This window comes from Polyodon spathula, chromosome 32 (assembly GCF_017654505.1).
Source record: "Polyodon spathula isolate WHYD16114869_AA chromosome 32, ASM1765450v1, whole genome shotgun sequence".
Taxonomy (NCBI): domain Eukaryota; kingdom Metazoa; phylum Chordata; class Actinopteri; order Acipenseriformes; family Polyodontidae; genus Polyodon; species Polyodon spathula.
The window spans coordinates 4987881-5008162 of record NC_054565.1 but is presented as its reverse complement, the minus strand read 5'-3'; the positions used below and the strand labels follow the sequence as shown (position 1 = coordinate 5008162).

Sequence of the window (20282 nt, the reverse complement as noted above, 5' to 3'; positions counted from 1 at the left end):
ATGCCCGCCACAGGGCTCCCCGGGTCCTAAACCCTGCTAGGTACAGACTAGGATTGCAGTAACCACATGACTTGGCAGAAATTAAAGGTTAGCAGCACCAGGGGGGTTAACAGTAGAGTTTTGAGCAAAATTCAGGAGCTGTCCGGGAGAAGTGTCCAAAAAATGGGAGAGTCCCGGCAAATAAGGGAGTTGACCGATCTGATAATGCAAGGTTTGGAAGGTGGGCAAAAATTATTGATATTTTGTAAGTGTGGTCGTCAGTGTTATCGTTTTCTTGGTAATGTTACTCTACAGTTATAAGAGTCTGTTCATAATTGATCCGTTTCCAAAATAGCTCAAAATGTTGTCAGTTTTTAAATGCAGTTCAGGGGTGGAGCAATTACGTATGGTTTGCTCATTAAAAAGTGTATTGATAAATTATGGACAGAGAGGAAGTGATGTGCCACTAAGTTTAACCCAAATATACTCAATTTGATGATGGTTTATTTAAATTTGACACAGCATTCATAACACTGTGCATAATGTTTATCTTTTACTTAATTTTTGCCTTGTATTGAGTAGTTACTTTATATGAACTCAGCATGAATTAAAGAACTTAGCAGGAAACCAAGTGTCAGTTCATTTGTAATTGGATCATCCCAAATGAACCTGTTGTAGGAGCTGAAAGGCACAGCACCTTTAAATCCCCTTGTAGAGCGAGAGAGAGAGAGTCAGTAACTCTTGAAAGGGGAGACACTCTCCAGGCTGCTTGCCCCCCTCCTTATCTTGTCAGCTAATCCCCGCTCTCTTCGCACTTCATTGCTTTTGAAGTCTCTGCCAGCCTGGCACGGTGCCATCCTGCTTCTAGAATCGATGAGCACAAAAATCAATCTGCAGCTGACTGATTAAGCTGTGTTTAGGACTAATTGCACCTCTGTGTGAGCGTGGGGGAGATTTCATCATGTCTGCTCCATTTCCACCTCCTCTCAGCACACCTACCCTGCCTTGCACTGTTAACCCTCTGAGGTTCATCTTCTGCAGAAATAACTTGGGCTGCAACCAGCACTATCGAAAACCCTTATAATAAACATAGAGGCTGATATTGATGAGATTCAGCCATCTGAAATGTATGATATACAGTATAGGTAATCTGATTTTCATCCACTCAGTGTCAGAGTGGCAAGTAAGCTTATATCATATCGTACAAAACCGCATTATGATATGCCATATGTATCTGTAATATATTGAAAAGTACACTCACTGGGGACTTTATTAGGACACCTACGTCCATTTGCATTGGGCCCTCTCCCCAAATAATGGATTCAAACTGGGCCTGTGATTCACCTAGAAGGCGGCGGAGTGTTCCTGTTGCTGATCCCCTCCTAATGCTGTATGTATGATCTTACGCAGTCTTCCTGAAATCCTTAACAGAATCTTTTCTCATTCTCTGCAGAACTCCATCCGTCACAACCTGTCACTGCACACACGATTCATCCGCGTGCAGAACGAGGGCACGGGGAAAAGCTCCTGGTGGATGCTGAACCCGGATGGGGGCAAGTCGGGCAAAGCCCCCCGTCGGAGGGCAGTCTCCATGGACAACAACAGCAAGTTCCTGAAGAGCAAGGGGAGAGCCAGTAAGAAGAAAGCAGCTGCTGTGGCAGCCTCAGTGCAGGAAGGACCAGAGGAGAGCCCAGGGAGAGGGACAGGTGGGGCATGGAGCCCTGCAGGGGGAGGGGGAGCCATAGCAGGGGGGGTGGGGGAGGAATTTGATGCCTGGACTGATATCCGCTCGCGGGCCAGCTCCTCCGCATCCACACTGAGCAGTCGTCTCTCCCCAATCCTGGCTGCAGATGATGATCTGGAACCAGAGGATGGCCCTTCATGCTCTGCCTCCCCACGGATGTACCCTAGCCCTTCCAGCACCCTGTCACCAAACTTGGGCACGGGGGGCCGCTGTCCTGTGGAGCTCCCCCAGCTAGCAGACCTGACAGGGGCCATCAACCTCAATGAGAACCTCAACGGGCTTCTGGAGCACCACCAGGACAGCTACGCACCTTCTCACCAGCAGATGAAGCAAAGAGCTTCTGGATTCCCCTTTCACGGGTCCAAGTGCGCAGGAACTCCTTCCAGTGCTGGAACCTACTGCGGCACCATCTACAGCCAGTCATCCATGGGCATGCTGCGCCATTCGCCCATGCAAACCATCCAGGAGAACAAGCCCACCACCTTCCAGGCGGCCGTTGGGAACCACTACCCCAGCAGCACCTCCTTACAGGATCTGCTCACTAACACCCAACAGTACCGAGCAAAGGCACTCATGCTAAACCACGAGGCTGATTCTTTGATGCCCAACCCTGCAGTGGGGGTGACCTCCCATGCCCACTCCCACTCCCACTCCCACTCCCACACCCACTCTCACTCCCACTCCCACTCTCACTCTCACAGACCTACGCTCTGCAGCAGCAGTGGCAGCAGCTCAAGAGGACTGTCGAATGGTGGTGTGCTGATGCAAGCTTATAATAACACCAACAACAGCCTCAAAGTTGGCAGCATGTACTCTTCGTCTAATCACAGCCATCTCCCCACCTCCACTGCCTTGCCACCCAATCCGGCTGGGCTGCTGGGTGCCCCACTGGACACGTGTCACCTAGCCACTGCCCCTCACCAAAGGCCACACCCTGGCCAGCCTTACCCCATCCACAGCCATCACCAAGGCATGGTGGACTCCATCCATGGCCCCTACCACCCTCACCCCCACCCCCAAGGGAACTACCATTACCACAATCATCTCCACCACCACTACCCCCCCGAGCGGCTGCCAGCTGACTTGGATCTGGACATGTTCCACGGCAGCCTGGACTGCGATGTGGACTCCATCATCCTCAATGATTTCATGGACTCCTCAGAGGAGATTGACTTCAATTTTGACTGCGCTCTGTCACAGGGCAACATGAGCATGGCCATGGGCATGGGCAACTTGCCTGGGACGCCCCAGACCCACAATAACCAGAGCTGGGTGCCAGGTTAAGAGGGAATGGGAGGGGATGAGGCTTAGCCCCCATCTCAACCTATGGACTGATCTGAGACTGATGTATAAGTCTTCTGTACTTCTTCACCAGGGCTTTCAAAACCGCATTCGCACAAGTCTGTCAGTGAAGACATAATGTCTCCTATTCAACCGTAACGTTATGATTCAGTTCCTTAACCCTACACATGTAATGATTGGCAGAAACTTTAAGTTTCAGGCGTCGTACTGAAACAAAGGAAGCTATCAAGGAAATGTGTCCTGCCACAGCACTGTATGTTCACTTCCCTCCCGTGCTACAGATTATAGGACCCCTCATGAGAGTTTCACTGCCTTTGTGTGGTTAGGAGGGGGTGCCATTAACTGTAACCCAGGAAGGAAGTAAATTCTAGCGTCATGGGGAGATAACTGGGCTTCATCTTAAAGATCAGTGAAACAAACACAGAACAGTACGGGGTTGTGAGAATGTGCCGACGCTGATCGAAGAAAATGCTTTTCAAAGCCTTGGTTCCACCACTTTAACACGGTTCAGACTTGATGGGTTCCTCTCAACACTGTACAAGATAAGAATGAGTAAGTCTTAGACTGGCTTTGAGAGATTTCTCTGAGTTACAAATAATGCTTTGGCATTATTTAACCATTTAACTATATTTAGCTATCATGTTTCATTGGTACATCTCTACTCACGATTGCAAACCAAGGGTCCCTTGATTTAACATCTAGACAACAGGACGTGCTTCACATCAACCAGGCCCATTGGGTGTCAATAGATTAGAAAACATTTGCAACAAATTAAGCAAGCTCTAGTCAAACTACAACAAGTAGACAAGACTTCTAACGAATGTACTGGTAATATCGTCTCAAAACAAAAAGCCGTTAACGTTAAAGCCTGTTGCATTGCCCGTTGCCTGCTGGATAATTGAAGACCATTGGGCATTTAACAAAAAGACAAGGCCAGTTCTCAACACCTAATGACTGCTGCAGAGGATATTAATGGTATCATAAAACAAATACATGAAGACTGCGCTACTCAGAACCTGATGCAACATACACCATTATAATACTCCAAATTGTCCAATAGAAAAATACATTTAAACACTGCAAATCTTAGACTGCTGCATTCTTATCTTCTGCTGTGATAACTGTTGTTCTGTGTTCTTTTGCAGATACGCCCCTGTATACATGTCCTGTTTGTTGGTCAACTTTTGAGTCACTTTTCTTTGAGGTCTGATGCGTTCTGTGAAATACTCCAAGGGGCCGTCCAAAATTATCATAATTTTCTAAAAGTGTACAAAGAGTGTGCAGAGGGGGTGGGTGTTCCAAAAATCAAGACATTTTAATATAGTTTGAAATAGTCACATGCCTTCTTTAAAAAGTAGAACCACTTTAAAAAATATTTTAATTTGTGTTTGTTACTGTATTCTCCCAGTAGGCAAACACGTGCACAGTTAATTCAAATAAATATCTAAGATGTCTAAAATCTGGGTGTAGAAACAAACTTTAGTAAACTGAAAATAAAAATTCTAACGAACACACACAGGTGTTGAAGGACTTGCCCACCATGAAAGGAATACAATATAAGCGGCATCACTCAGTAGATGGAATATTATGAAAAATATGTTGAAAAAGAGAATGCTGTGTACGCTTGCTGTAATTGATGGTCATTTTGGACGACCCCTAAGAGGAAATCCCTTTTGGATCCTAGATCCAAGTGTAGCTGTCCTTCTCCTACCATTGCATTGCCATTGTAGGGCCTCTGCTTATCATTTAGGGTTAACGCTGGAAATATTTCATTGGGATGCCATTATATTCCCAGTAATTTTTCTTAGCAGGACCATTAACAGACTGCAGCATTACCAGCAGCTTCACAATGGGCAGTACAGTGGTTCTGATAGCACACTGTCTGTCTGGTACTCAGATCGCACCCAGGTATTCTTATTTGTTTAGTTTTCTTTTTTTGGGGTTAATTTTGAATTCGCTTTTATGTAAAGAAGACCTATACAGGGGATTATACAGTCCTCGGCTTCAATATTAATATATATTTATTTATATATATATATATATGTATAATTTTATCTGCAGCATATATGTATAAATCTATACATACACTCCCACTTAAAGCTCTTTAATTACTTGTAAATGTACAGTATAAGAAATGAGCTGTGATATGGATCCTTTACTACACCAGTGCTATTCCACAAACATAACACCCATTTCTAAATAATGCAATACAATTGTAGATGTATTAAACATAAGGTATAACTGCTTTGTTCCAAGGGTTGGGAAACTAACATGGTTCAATGTCTACAATATTTACTGGCCTCCCCCCTGTCCGCAATCCCTTCCCCATTCACTATCCTTCCTGTTTTTTAACTCCTGTGCCAAGCATTGTAGAGTGCATCCCTAATTTGGGCTCAAGGAAGTACGTAAGGGCAGCATGTGAGTGTAAGAGCGTAACAGCCTCCCTCTGCTCTGTGCTGGTGGAGCTGAGAAAGAGAGGCTGTTATACTCTCTGAACAGCCTCCCTCTGCTTTGTGCTGGTGGAGCAGAGAAAGAGAGGCTCTTATATTCTCTGAACAGCCTCCCCCTGCTTTGTGATGGTGGAGCAGGGAACGGGAAATAAAGGCTCTTATACTGTCTGAACAGCCTCCCTCTGCTTTGTGCTGGTGGAGCAGAGAGAGGGAAAGGGAAACTTTGACACATAGTGTGATTGATACCTTCACTTTTAAACAATGATTATGGTGATAGTGAAAAGGGTGCTAAAGATAACGAAGGATAGAGAAAGGGATTTTAAACTATACTTATTGATGGAGCACATTTTAAAATTTTTTAAAAATATGATCTATATGTTTAGTAAAAAGATGGGACTCTAACTTACTCAATAAGAACAGTCCCTTCTCCTCTCCTGTCAACACTAACTAAATAGCATATCCTGTGTTTATTACTGGGTCCAACTTTTAGTTTTGTTCTTTCTTGTTTTATTTTGTACAAAATCTATAATAAGGAGAATATGTATAATAGTTTAAAAAAGAATAAAATGGAACTTCATGTTTGTCATGTTTTTTTTTTTTTTTTTTTTTTTTTAAGAGAATGTATTTAATCATATGGTGACTGTTAAATAAACAAAACAAAAGACTCCCGGAGCGTGTTCACAGTGACAGAGTGTGTTTTTTGTCTTTTATCCCAGGCCACAGGGTTATAGTGGAAACCTTTTTACTGAGTACAGTGAAACCTGCTTCATAGCACTCCAGTTAAAACCACAGTTTTATTATCATTGAAACATCCCATCAGGAATATCTAATGCCTGCTTTGAGATCACCAGCTGCCAGTTCAATTGGTTCTACTGTATTGCAGGGAAGAAAAACAGACCCTGACAATTTTGACTCCCTAACCTGGCAATGCAACGCTCCTTGAGGAACCTCCATTGAAGACTGACAACTTGGCGCAGCCAGGAACTTGTGCTCCCCTGACTGCATGACTCACTCTGCACACCACACAGCTGTGCCTTTACCAGGGGAGACCTTCTGGGACCCCTGCGCTCCCCTGACTGTATGACTCACCCTGCACACCACACAGTCGTGCCTTTACCAGTGTAGACTTTCAGTCCCTCCTTCTGTGCTCTTTATTTTAAACTATAAATAGTCAAGCCTGCTTAATATAGCTCCTTTTATGCCACCCTCTGCTTATTATTACCACCATCACTTGGGAAGATAAAAGTTGCTGTACAGTATAAAATAAATGCATTGCTGTACAGTATTGAAGTCTCGTGTCATATATTGTGTTTAACCAAAGCAGTAGTTCTGGCAGGCAACTTGCTTTAACCACAGATCAAATCACGTAAGCATCAAGCATATTTTAGGCGCTTCCAATACCAGATCAAATCATCAGTCGAATAGCTTCTATCTGATTTGTGCTTCGATAAACAATACTTCCAGTGATGGGCAAGGAAAGGATTTATATCTTACCTCAATCCACTACTTTTCCGCTGTGAGTCAGTCTAACAGGGGAGGGCAGCTATCCTGCCCCCTGCCCAGGGCTTCCCACGACCAGCTTCTCCATTTATCTGCCAGCTAATTTATAGGCAGGGGGCCAAAGGCCAAAGAATGCAGTTTAAAATCTGTATATTGTAGTAGTGTTATCTAGTCTATGCTTTAATAAATATTCTTTCGGATGAGTTTCCTGACTGCAGTTATGTGTTGTACAGTGCTTCATCCTCCAAAAAGGTCTGCAGGGTCATTAATCAATCCATGAATGTTTAACTGAGCAACAGCCATGATGATTGATAATCAATTAATCAATTACTGCCTCATTCAAATTAGAATCAAATCAAGTATGACAACCTTTATTTTGTACAGCACAGAAATAATACATTACATTTTTTCCACTAACCTTACAATGCTCAGCAGACCAATCAATTTACCTGGTTCACCTTTTTTTTTATTATAACGACTTCTGTGCATTAATTAACAAAACATTTTTAGTCAATAAAGGTTTTGTATTGGCTCTGCAGCTGAGAATGGGATTTCGATGCAATATTTGGATGATACAATGACCTGGGAGGAAAAACCGGCAGTGTTTCTCCTCACTGCACTGCAGCATACCCTTCTGGCCTTTGTCGGTAGCTCATCCGCTCTCCTGGGTGTAAAGAGGCAGTTCTGCTTAGTTGTGAGATCGGAGGATGCCCACTTATCTTCAGTTCAGTCAGGAAACTCATACGATAGATTATTTATTAAAACAGACTAGACAACTCAACTACATTATACATGTTTTACACGGTGACTGTAGGGACACCATGGGCAGGGGGCCAGGATAGCTGCCCTCCCTCATTAAACAAAGTCTAAAAGCAGGAGGAGGCTGGGGGAGGAGGAGGCGAACTCTGACTCACAGCCGGGATGTAGTGAATTGAGGTAAGATATAAATCCTTTCCTTGATGATTATTGGACGTATTGTTTATCGAGGGTCGAAGATACTAGCTATTCGATTGACGACTTAGTCTGGTATTGGAAGTGCCTAAAATATACTATCAGTATCAATAAATGTATTATCATCAATAATTAATTCAGTCCCCCTTCTAGTTTGAGAAAAGCTTTATTTTTGAAATTGAACAAGAAAAAAGATTTTAAAAAAAAGAGCATGAGAGAAATAACAAGTAATGAGGGAGAAAGTCACAGTTAACGTGTGTTTTCTCCCATCATTATTCTAAACATCTGTTGTGTGTCACTGTAGTTGATATACTGAGATATTGAATTACCTGGACTAACAATGTTTGGAAAATGTTATATAATTATGTCAAACTTCACATTTTTTCCATATATCTACAGAACTGTTTCTCCAATTAACATGGAACTTGGGGTTTAAGATAGTGGAGATATATAGAGGTGTCTGCCAGTCCATCCATCTGTCCATCTATGTGTCACACACTATCTGGAGAACCACTATAAACTGGACCCAGCAAAGGGTTAAGTTTGGTCTTTGATTTAAAATACTCCATGCGAGAATGCGGATGGAATGGAGTGAAATGTGGACCTTGACCGGTGGTGCAGTCAATGAATTATTCAATGTGGTTCACCTGCTGCAGGTGTGTGAAAGGCTGCACCTGGCCTGTCTGTTCAGCCATGCAGAGGCTGTGGTTTAAGAAGGAGCTGGAGTGTGTGTTGTGTGGGTGCTGCGTGGGTGCTGCGTGGGTGCTTCATGAAGCAAACAAATGGGTGACTGCATATTGTTATTATTTGTTTAAAAAATAATTTGTTTTCCTTTATTGTTGTCCCTGTTTCAACGGCTGCCTGATTCCCTGCCTTTTTGCCTGATTGCTTGCACCTAACCCTCACACAGAACAGAAATATATATTTCCCAGCAAATTCTGATATATGACAAATAGCTATTTTAACTATTACTGTTTCAAAGGAGCTATTGAAGCTGTTAAATGACAGTTGGATAAGATATATGCAGACGTGGAAGTGTGACAGATGCAAGATGAATGGACAAGCAGACTCCTCCATATAGGCCAAGCATCTTATACGCTCAGTAACTTATGCTAATAAACTTTAATACAACGTTTCATGACAACCGATAAGTGATTCTCCACAAATCTGCAAAAACGTGTCGTGGGTACGTACGTCCATACATGCGAACACCACTATACGAGAGATAGTAACCCACAGTGTTTATTTGGGATGTGTCTGTGCTGAGACGTGGCTGGAGACCTAAATTCAAATAACGAATAATGTTTCATAATGACAGATGGTTACAGCATGTCACTTAGAGGTGGAAAATGAAGACAAGAGCATTTATTAGAAGGCATCAACCTTGAAATAACGTACTACTATTATGGCTTCCAGTACACATTTGCAATATAATTTGTAGTTTATTTAATTACACAATGTTAAATAAAACATCTAAATTATGTTCATATATATATATATATATATATATATATATATATATATATATATATATATATATATATATATATATATATATATATATATATAATTATGTCTCAATCCTAAAATTCTAGGTGATGCAAAACTTGGTGAAATCTTAAGTAGGAAACATTTTGTGGTATAGTTTATTTTATTAATTCCCAATGGGCCATAGGATATTAATTGCGATGCTAATTGTCGCTTCATTGTCTTTTTCTGTCACTGTTTTGGTACCTAATAAGATGCATGATGTTTGAAGCTGTGGTCGTGTTGATTCAAGTACAGCGTGGCTGGAGAGGCTCCCCTGGTGATGAGATGAGGTTAACAGCTCAGTAGCAACACCTGCACACAAGACTCTTTTGCATAGTGGTTAAGATGCTTGCTTGCACTGTGCATGGGCACTGGATAAGGCAGCACTAGTCACATGAACCCTCCTACAGTCACATCATATTAGAGCAACACCAATTCAGACACATGGACAATCAGGATTAGTGCATAAGGGATCCTAAAAAGGAACCACAGCAATTTAAAGCAATGGAAAAGTCAGCAGAGATGTTAGTGACTCCTGTTCTGAACAGTGAACGCGATCCATTCAACTTGCTCTACCGTCCCTGTCCACAAGGAGGCACTACAAGAATATGTGGAGAAATCACGCCCAGTAATTATTACAGTCACAAAATGTAATGCAAGGCTGCAGTTTATAAAGGGTTAATCCCTCCAGGGCTGGGTTACAGGTGGTAGGATGCCCCTGGATGGATCCCCTGAGGGAGTCTGTGTGTGTGTCAGGGTTTGGGTTAGGGTGAGGAGTCCTATAGACCTCTATTCAGCTCTGCAGTGTTGAGTGTTCTCTTTCCTATAGACCGCTATAGAGCTCTGCAGTGTTACGTGAAGTTCTGTTTCCTGTGAATTTCCACACTGTAGCCCAGCACTTTCTTTGTCTAACCACTTAGCTACACAAACCCACTCCTTTCCACACTGCAGCCCTTTCTTTCTTTCTTGCATTCTCTCTCACACCACTGTGCTACTCTAACCTCTCCCTTCCAGGCTGAGTGCTTTCTCTATCATCTGAGAAGTTAAGCTGCTCAGCTATCTTGTCTCTCAGCCTTTTCTTGGCCGTCTTCCAGCAAGAGAAAGTCTAAGTCAGTTTGATTAGCATGAATGCCTGGCCGGATGCCAGCACACAACTAATGAAGCCTCCCTGCCCCCTCCCTCTGTTCCCACCGCACACATCGCAGTTTCATCAAGCCTCTCTAATTAGGATTAGCTGCTTCACAGTCCCAGGTGGCTGTTTGGGGCGAAGGAAGAGAAGGGGGGTAGGGGCTAGGTCCCCTCACTCTCACAGCCTGCCCTCATAATCCCAGACACATGGCAAGCAGATTCTCTCTCTGTCTCCATCTCTCTCTTTCTAGCTCTCTCCACCATCTCCTCTGCTTCCTTCTTCCCCTCCATCACATCTGCACTCTCTTCTCTCCCTCCCTCCCTCACTTTCTTTCATCTTTCTCTTTTCCTCAATCCATCTGTTATTACCTTCTCCTTTCCCAGACCCTCTACCTCTCTCCCCTTCTCTGTCCCTTGCCCTCTCTCCCTTATCTTATCCTACAGTATTCCTCTCCCTTCCCTCTCCGTCCCTCCTCTGTCCCTTCCGCCTTCTGTCTCCCTGCTCGATCTCCCCCTCCCCCTCTCCCTCACCCCCTCTATGTCCCTCTCCCCCTCCTCTCCCTCTCCCTGTCCCTCTCTTCTCAACTGTGTTGGATGGACAGACAGTAAGCAGTGTGACTCCTCTACTCTGGGAATATCAAAGGCTGAACTGCGTGTGGGAATCCATGCCTTTAGACTGGCTGTTTTTTAAGAAGGGGTAGAAAGGAGAGAGATGTAGAGACAGCAGAAATAGTTGTCTTCCACCTCTCAAATCACTGTAGTGTGTTCTTGATCTGCTTATGTTCTGTATATTTGATATACTACCTTCGGCAATATCCCATATGACAGTTTCTACCTTTGTACAGTCATTTTGTTGCTTTTTAACATAGGAAAGTAACAGGAAAATCCATCAAACGAGTTAACACTCAATGGAGCCCTCTATAGAAAAACTAAAAGAAAGGCAATGAATGTAGGACAAGTGTCTGCCATTTCTTTAATGAATTTCTGTATGTATAAGAATACTTTTGTACCACATTCATGTTTAATGGAAAATACTTTTAATAAATATAGATCACAAAATAAATCCTTCTTACGTTTTGCAATTACTACTGTAAGAACACAAAGGATTCTACTCTGAAGCAAGCACAACCAGTCAGATTGAAGAAAACAACAGCTAATATATAAACCTTGCCTTTGTACTTCAAAACAGATAGGGTTTGAACTTAGGGTTGCACTGAATAGTTGATTAGACCCCAAAAGTGACAGTTGACCTCAGAAAGCTGTCAGTTGACCTGTCAGCAGCAGCAATATGACATTAAAACTCGCACACCCGCGACAGTCATTGTGTATTTAAGATTACTGTTCGGTGATGTAAAAAAACTGGAGTTTGTCATTATCAACATATGATTGTTGGTGCACTCCATTCATCGATGGGTTCAAAATTGAAGTTACAAATTAAATTTAAATTGACCAATGTAAAAGCTGAGTAAAAGCAAGTTTGGAACAGAAGATCGGGTTAACTTTTTTACGCAGAGAGTTTGAAATGCGTGGAAAAGCCTATAAGGTGACACATCTAAAACATAACCCCCCCCCCCCCCCCCCCCCCCCCCAGAAAAAAAAAACAATCACATTTTGTCCTTTTGAATGAGATATCCTTAGAGATGGAATATAGTGTTGGCGATGTGCCTTGATGGGCTGAACAGCCTCTTCTCGTTCCCAAACAATTTATTACAGTATTGTTTGGCTCTGGACAAGCACAGTAGTTCAAGACTCTAATACTAAGCCAATATCTGTCATGCCTATTTGAACTCCCACCCACACACACACGCGTGTGCACTCTGAGTCAATCATATCAAACACAGGATACGTGATGGTTTAGGTGGGTAATAGAAAATGGTCTTTCACTCATGATTGGCAAAGTATTGAAAAATAGTAGAGGTTGTCCCTAAGACTGAAACGTCCGTAACTCTGAAACTGACTTTCGGTGGTTTTAATAAATGTGCACACCTGCTCTCTACAGCCTTAATCTGGTGAATAATACAAGGAAGCAACACATTAATGCAGTAATCAAATTGCTATGGTTTGAAAGGCTTTAAAACTGTAATGTATGTGAGAAAACACTACATTTTACTTACTATTCAAATGGTATCTGTAGCAAAAACACAGATTTGAAAGTCCAGGAAAAGCTGGGTTAACATAATGCTGGTTCTTATTTTATTTTAAACAAAATTCATTTGAGTAGCTTGCTCATTGATTCAGCCTCCTTTGCTTTATGTAAAACTAAAATGCTCCTAGCAAGATAACTTTTCATTTTATTTTATATCGCTGACAATTAACCGGATCCCGTATTCCCAATGCTGAGGATGATACCGTTGTAACGTTTGCAAGAAATCTTCGGAATGTTTTCTTTCAATTGGAAGTGTAACGCGCTTACAGTACCCAGTGCTCACACTTTTTAAGCTGAATTCTGGTTGCATTATTGGTATGATTGAGGGGCCCTTTTATTTCCAGCTAAAGGTGTTCTGTTGACCGGTCAAGTCGTAGGTGTGGTGTTTGTATCTCTGAGGCTCAACTGTACCTTTAAAGCTGTAGCATAATAGTAATAATGGCATTGCTGTGGCATGTTCCTCGGTAATAATGGAACACCCTCATTCAAATAATGCTTTATTGACGAGTTCCTTTATTAACCTGTAACACGCCACAGCAATGCGAGATCCTGTTATCCTGCAAGCACAAACAACAGCCAATTGAAGGACTAGTTCAAAGCCAAACTCGGAAGCTGCACTTTATTAAAAAAAAAAAAAAAAGCAGGATAAAACAAGAAAAAAAACAAAACACTTGGCATTCAGTAGCTAGACAGATACATGAAGTATGCATAGAGACTCTCTATCGCTTGTATAACATCCTCGGCTGTCTGATCCAGTCTGAAGGCTGCTCTCACCTTGTATACTAGATGCGTCTTTTTCCATGCAATCCTTTGTAGTGTTTCTTATTGTAATTGTTGCAATGCTAAGTTGTGTTTCTTGTATTTACTTGAGGGGCACTAAGCTGAGTTCAGGTGCCTCTCTTCTGCTCTCACTGCAATCACAAACATAACCAAGACTAGATCAAGTGTCTTCAGGAAGCAGCCTGCGCCATCTCATGAAAAGATGGGAAGGACCAAGTTTGTGTTTGCTGCCAATGCAAAGCTGTGCACCAGATGGTGCTGGCTCTTACATCTATAAAGACATTTCATCTCATCTAGTCTGGGTTTTTTCATCTGTCTATGGCAGGCGAACTCAGGAACAGCTACAAGCATCTGAACACAATATTTGAATACATTCAAAGAACCACAGTAAAAAAAAAACCTAAAAAAAAACAACTTTAAAATGGAATTTGAAGCAAATAAAAGAAGCTTTATATTTAATTTCCTTGGTATCCTTATGCGTGTTATGAAAGTATTATCATATTTTATACTGATACTGAACCATGCGCTATGGAAAACAGAGCAATTGCACAGACACAATGGTAACCAATGGCAACACATTATCACATATGCAATCCATCTGTTTGTCATCATAGCAGGTGTTACCATAGGTGTTGTACAAATATTTAACAAATACAATTTTAAAGTTTTTAATAACGTGTTTTTGTTAGATAAAAAGACTGTTAAACCTAAAGCTTTGAAATGCTGTGACCTATTGGTAAGATATCATAGAAACCAATTAGCGATGGCATTTCAAAGAGCTAAATATTAGTTGTGGAATTACAGATCGCTAATCCCACTGCAGATTAGATATCCTAGTAAACTGTACACATTGTAATGGAAAAAAATTTTTTTTTTTTTTTTTTTTTTTGCTAAAGAGTAATTAGTAACAGTGATTAATTAGAAAGACTTCAAAGTAATGGCTGATTGTAATAAATTACTTTCTTAATTTAAATTACAACTCTCTTTCGCAAGACTGTAAGCAGTAAACACAGCCATGCCAAAACCAAAACAAACAAAATAAAAAACAGCACTCCCTTGTGGTCATCAATGAAAGTGCGCCTGATCCCCCACCCCCCCCCCCCCCCACGGCGAAAAAGAAAATCTGGAGCAGGATTTCTGTCTTGACAGAAACCCAGTTTTCAATCAGGACAATAATTCAGAACAAATCATTTATTGTGTTACAGCATTTCTTGCAAACAAAATAGCTCTCTAAATGCTCACCGCCATTCGCTTTATAGGTTCTGGAAGAAACACATTATAGCAAACCTGACTTTTCGTTCAAACATATCTAACATATATAATGCAAAGATATATGATCACATTTATAAAATACTTGGGTGTTCATTTGTGAGGAGGCTTAGCGTGCCTGCTTGCACTGAGAGAAAGTCTCTTCTCCTGCCTTGGAGCTTTGACAGAGCAGACAGGAGGAATTAAACTGAAGCTAACGAGGCGTGGCGATTAGCCGTGCCAGCCTGGTCTGGTGAATTAGGATTTTAATTCAGTGTTATCTGCAGTTGATGCAGACCCTGATTACACAGATCAGATCGTCTGGAACGAATTGGCCAGGTGAAAGAGAAGGTCAGAGAGAAGCATATGTGAGCTCCAAGGTTCCACCATCACCGTGGAGACCCCATCTAAAACCATCCTATAGCAAAAGCACACCAAAGTGTGAGAAAGCACAGTGAAAGCAGAGGTAAGCATTGTAAAGCACAGAGAGGTCTGGTAAAGAATAAGGAACATTGTAAAGCACAGAGGTGCATGGTAAAGCATAGAGAAGCATTGTAAAGCACAGAGAGGTCTGGTAAAGAACAGGGAAGCATTGTAAAGCACATAGAGATATTAATAAGCATGACAAACCAGGTAAACTATGGTAAATGCATGGAAGAAACATGGCAAAAGCTTGGGAAAATTGTAAAAACACTGCAAAAATACCATGGTAGGTTTTTATAAGGGGTGGGCCATCCTTAAATTTTTGGTTTCTAGTATTTAAGCTCAGGAAAGTTGGGTAGGTAGGTAGATTTTTAAAAATCTTTCAACATGGGTTTATGAAATATGAATTTTTAGAAGGACATTTTTTCACTTTTAATGGAACTACCATAGGGAATTTGATTTGCAGATGTTTTAGAACATTCTTATCGTTGCGATGTGCACTGAATCCTGTATAGGCCCAATTTTAAGGTCATTTTTTCCTGCTTCTTTGTTTAATGTGAGCACCATCTTTAATCGATATCCTCTTTTAATACTGATCACACGCCCTAGTGCTGAACAACACACTGGTGACTGAAGCTGTTGCAAGATGACGCTCACATGAACAAATTCATGCAAAGGAGGAAAACGACTTTAAATTTAATATGAGCACGTGCCAAGCCAAGCCTCTTTACATCCTGAAGGACAAAAGCCAGCCCTGCCCTGACTCAGACCCCTGGTAATCGCCTGCAAAGACAGGCAACTTCCCATACTGTAGCCAGGAACGTGTGCTCCCCTGACTGTATGACTCACCCTGCACACCACGTGGTCATGCCTTTACCAGAGGAGACACTCAGGGACCCCTCAGATTTCCAAAGGGGGGACTCCTATAATATTTTTCTGTAAAGCGAATGAAGACCAGTTTGAAACCTCTGTATATTCTAATGAAACCAATCAGAATTACAGTCGTTCAGTGGTTAAGCAAGCTAAGGACCATCTAGTAATTAAACCCTATGATATCATAGAACGCAATGTAAGGAATGCTTTTGATTGACTAATTGGATGTTTGTTGGTGTATTTTCACTGCATCAAGACAAAGGATTTTTTTTTTTTTTTTTTTTTTTTTTACAAGCGCATGACCTCATTCACTGTGAGCACAACATTAAAAGTAGAACTTTGTTTTTGTAAACATAATCCATTAAAGCAAAACAATACATACATAAAACACACTGCTGTTGGTAAAGAAAAGATTAAATTGGTTTTGTGAGCAGGGCCCAGTGCCTCAAGCAGTATCTGGGATGTGAGGGTGTGGCAGTGTGGTATTAAAAATGACTGGCACAAAACCTAAACATAAGAACATTTCTGAAAGAGGGAAGGCCATTAAGCCCATTATTTCTAGTTCCTAGTGTCTGATTGATTACTCGTCAATACCCCTTCCATAGCTTCACCACTCTCTGTGAAGAAATGTCTCCTAGCCTGTCTCAGTCTGTGTCCACTTATTCCCCACTGCTCTCTGGTCTGGGTTTCTGTGCTGTGCTTAGAGTAGTGGTCAGGGTTAGCCACCTCCTTTAACCCTTTCCAGTCCAATGTCAGGCCCTATCTGACATCATCAAGAAGACGTTTTTTCTCTGGAAAAAGTCAAGTAAACCTTTCAATGGCCGAGTGAAACAGATAGGAGCCTAATGAAGCCGGAAAAAAAGGGCGTATCTGATAGCCCCATGCACCACAGAGATAACAAGGACATAAACAAAGGAAACAGCTGCTTCTACATCCAGCGCTCGAAGAATATCACGGACATGTGCAGAGCTTTTTGAGATGTTATAGTAATAAAACAATGACTTGGATCGCATTATTGAGGAGTTTGGTGATAAAACGAGTGATCAGGAGAAGATTTATCAGTATGCACGTTTAAAGAGGTATGTGAAAAATACAACGAACAAGGTGGGGCTTGGCTGGAGATGCAGTACTGAGTGTGCTTTTGCGATTCAGTACCTCTTGAACCTGTTTTAAACAGCATGTGTAAAATAAACAGCACGTGTGAAAATAAATTGGACCTGACGCGCCTGACAAGCGCTGAATAAATGGACCGCTGAGGGTTAAAGACTTCAATCAAGTCCCCTAATTCTTCTTTGTTAAATAGTTCTTCCAGCCAGTCTTCACAGCTCATTTAGGCCCACTGTATGGCAGCCATACTGTTAAATTTTCCCAGAGGAGTTTTCATTGTTCTGAAAATATGAAGTTGGCATCTGAAATGGATTATGAGATGGTCACCGTTATAGGGTTTAATAATTCTTCCAGTTAGTGGTCATGCGAGTGTTAAATCCAAAGTATTGAGATGAAGGTAAACATTATTAGGGCTCTTCCTACGCTCACTGGAGTGTGTCAGGCAGGCATTAACTGAGCTTTCTTTTAAATTGGCTTATTAAAAACCAAGCTCAGGCAATTGGATATGATCCGGCTCTATGCAGAATTGCAGAAGATAGCAGTTGATGAGAATTAACTAGCTAAAAGCATAGATCCTTAATGAACAATGAGAAGCAATCTTGCAAAGATAGACTCATCTGCTGCCTTTAATTGCGCCGGATTGCTTAACTATTCATCTCATAATGATCTTTTTCATAACTCGCTGTGGAATTGCTCCTGATTTTGTATGCCTTGTTTTAAAAAGAGCAGACGATTGTGTGGCTCACCATTTTGTGTAAATGAGCTGTCCTTAGTAATTCTATACATATATTGGTAACAGCTTGCCTTGCTTAAACCATTTTATCACTTGGGGGGAAATTGTAACAGAACTTTGACCCGTGACCTAATATTCCACATCATAGTGACTGAACGCTTTAAGATATTGTCTACATATTTGTTCTTCACTAGCTAAGCTGAAAACTTTGTGTGGTTTTTCCAAAGCTGTTTTCAGAAATGATTTGAGGCAGTCCAGTAGATGGCTTCTGATCCATATCATACTCATTAATCTCTACAGTATGGCTCTGTTGATTTAGGAGTGGTGTCCTATTCAAGACTCCTAATGGGGTTGAAAAGACTACAAGGGCAAAGTCTGATAGAAGCAAGTCCAAATGCCAAAATGCAGCATAGCTGATGCTGTGTTTAAGTAGGACACATGCTTAATGATCACAGACATACTGAAGCCGTGTCATTAAAACAGATATAATGAAAGCTCTTCATCTGGGCTGCAATCACTACACCAGGTTTCCTCTTTGATGATATTAACAGTTTGATTTTATACAAACCTATCAATGTAAAAGTGCCGTGTTTACCTGAGCCTAGCAGTAACTAGAATGTTTGTATGATAGTCAAAAGGTTAAACTTGCAACGTCATTGCTAACTTGGCTACCCATGTTGGCTCCCTGTTGAGTGTTTTGGCAGGTGTCTCTAATATTTTGTCTATCCACATTTATTCTGTACAAAGCTGACATCCGGATCTTACATCCTGAGTTCATTTCATTGAATATTCCATTTAGTCCATTTCATAATAGTCACCACACCATGTCATTTCATTCCAGAACCACAAAGAAATATTTTTAAAATTCAATACTGGACCAGAACCACTCAGAATTACTGAATTAATATTTAATATATGTCCATGATAACTATATCAGTTGAACCCAGCCCCTGTAGAGCTTTGTACAGTAAGTCCATAGTAATAATCGTAGTCAAATCAATCTTCTGCTACATATGGTATACCCCAACAGAAGGGTACAGCAGCACGCTGGTAATTGAAAGCGCTATAAAACATTAATGCATGTTTAGGGAGTGCAATACAGGCTGTTAGAGCTGCTTCTGTCTCCTTATCTCTCTCTCTCGCTTCCTTTCTCTCCCTTCTCTTTCTATCTCTCTCTATCAATTTATAGAAGCCATGTCTTCTCTCGCTTTACTGCGCCAGTCTCCTTCTCTGCCTCAGGGACCAGGGGTAGGTTAGGCTTGTACACTGTTCCCCACTACAAGGGGGATGGGGGGTGGGGGAGGCATTACGAATGGAGTGTCAAACCATTCTCCTTCCAGAAGAGTTTTGAAAGAACCCTTCGGGATCCCGTTATAACACCAGTACAGAGTTGTTGTACAGTATATATTGTTCTGCTAGGGTTTCTGAAAGTACATAATGAAAACGAAATAAATCTTACATAATATGTAGAGCTATAGGTCTTATACTGAGGCTCTTTCATATTCCCATTTGAAAATCTAAATACTGGCACCAAGAAGCTGTCTTCACCTAAAGCTGAGGGAACACAAAGCCACTTTTTTCAGGAACAGTGGCTTGAAACCTGGTTCTAAGAGACCAGGAGACCTAATTTGAGGCAACTGTGCTGTATCATACCCCAAGTCTCCCTTAGTGCTGTGCAATGGACCTAAACCAAGTCTCCTGAAACCAAGTTCCAAGCCACAAAGTGGTGTCATGTTCCCACAGGTTTAGACTGGATTCTGAACTGCAGCTCTCCATTGCTGGACAGAATTAAAGAGGGTTGTGAAAAGCAGAGCTTCGTACTGAGAAGAATGTGCCAGAAGGAATGTTTTGATAAGCAGTTTTGTAAAAGTCCATTTTGAGCAATTCAATTTAGCTTTTTATTATTATTATTATTATTATTATTATTATTATTATTATTATTATTATTATTATTATTATTATTATTGTTGTTGTTTTAGGGACGGTTACTCATCTTCAAATCACTTTTTAACCTTGCCAAGAAACAGTTCTGAAAATTGTTGTATAATTCATACAAAAAAAACCAACAAACAAACATATTTTAAAAGGGAAGGATATGAATTGTGGCTTGTCTGAGAGTAACTTAATGATTTATGATAAATAAATTAATAAACAGATAAATATTACATTTCTTATTAACTAATGCATAATTGGCAGCGCAGTGTGTCTGTGTGCTTGTGTGAAGCTCTGGCCCTCATTGCACAGGCCTCATTGCTGTCTTCAGAAAACAGAGTTCGCTTCCCAAAGAACATCTTACATTTTAATATTAATTAGCTGACACGCTGCAAATGTCCAACTTCTGATGCTTACAATGCCGACATCAATTGCAAACTTGAATAGTTTATGTAG

The 20282-nt window shown here is 41.3% G+C and overlaps 1 protein-coding gene across 1 annotated transcript; it reads left to right on the top strand.

Moving 5' to 3' along the window:
- The first annotated feature begins 1360 nt into the window (after positions 1 to 1360).
- Positions 1361 to 4380, top strand: LOC121303380 (forkhead box protein O6-like). The gene has a single exon (XM_041234044.1). It carries the CDS (start codon positions 1376 to 1378, stop codon positions 3005 to 3007), a length of 1632 nt encoding a protein of 543 aa, XP_041089978.1. The 5' UTR covers positions 1361 to 1375; the 3' UTR covers positions 3008 to 4380.
- Positions 4381 to 20282: the final 15902 nt, after the last annotated feature.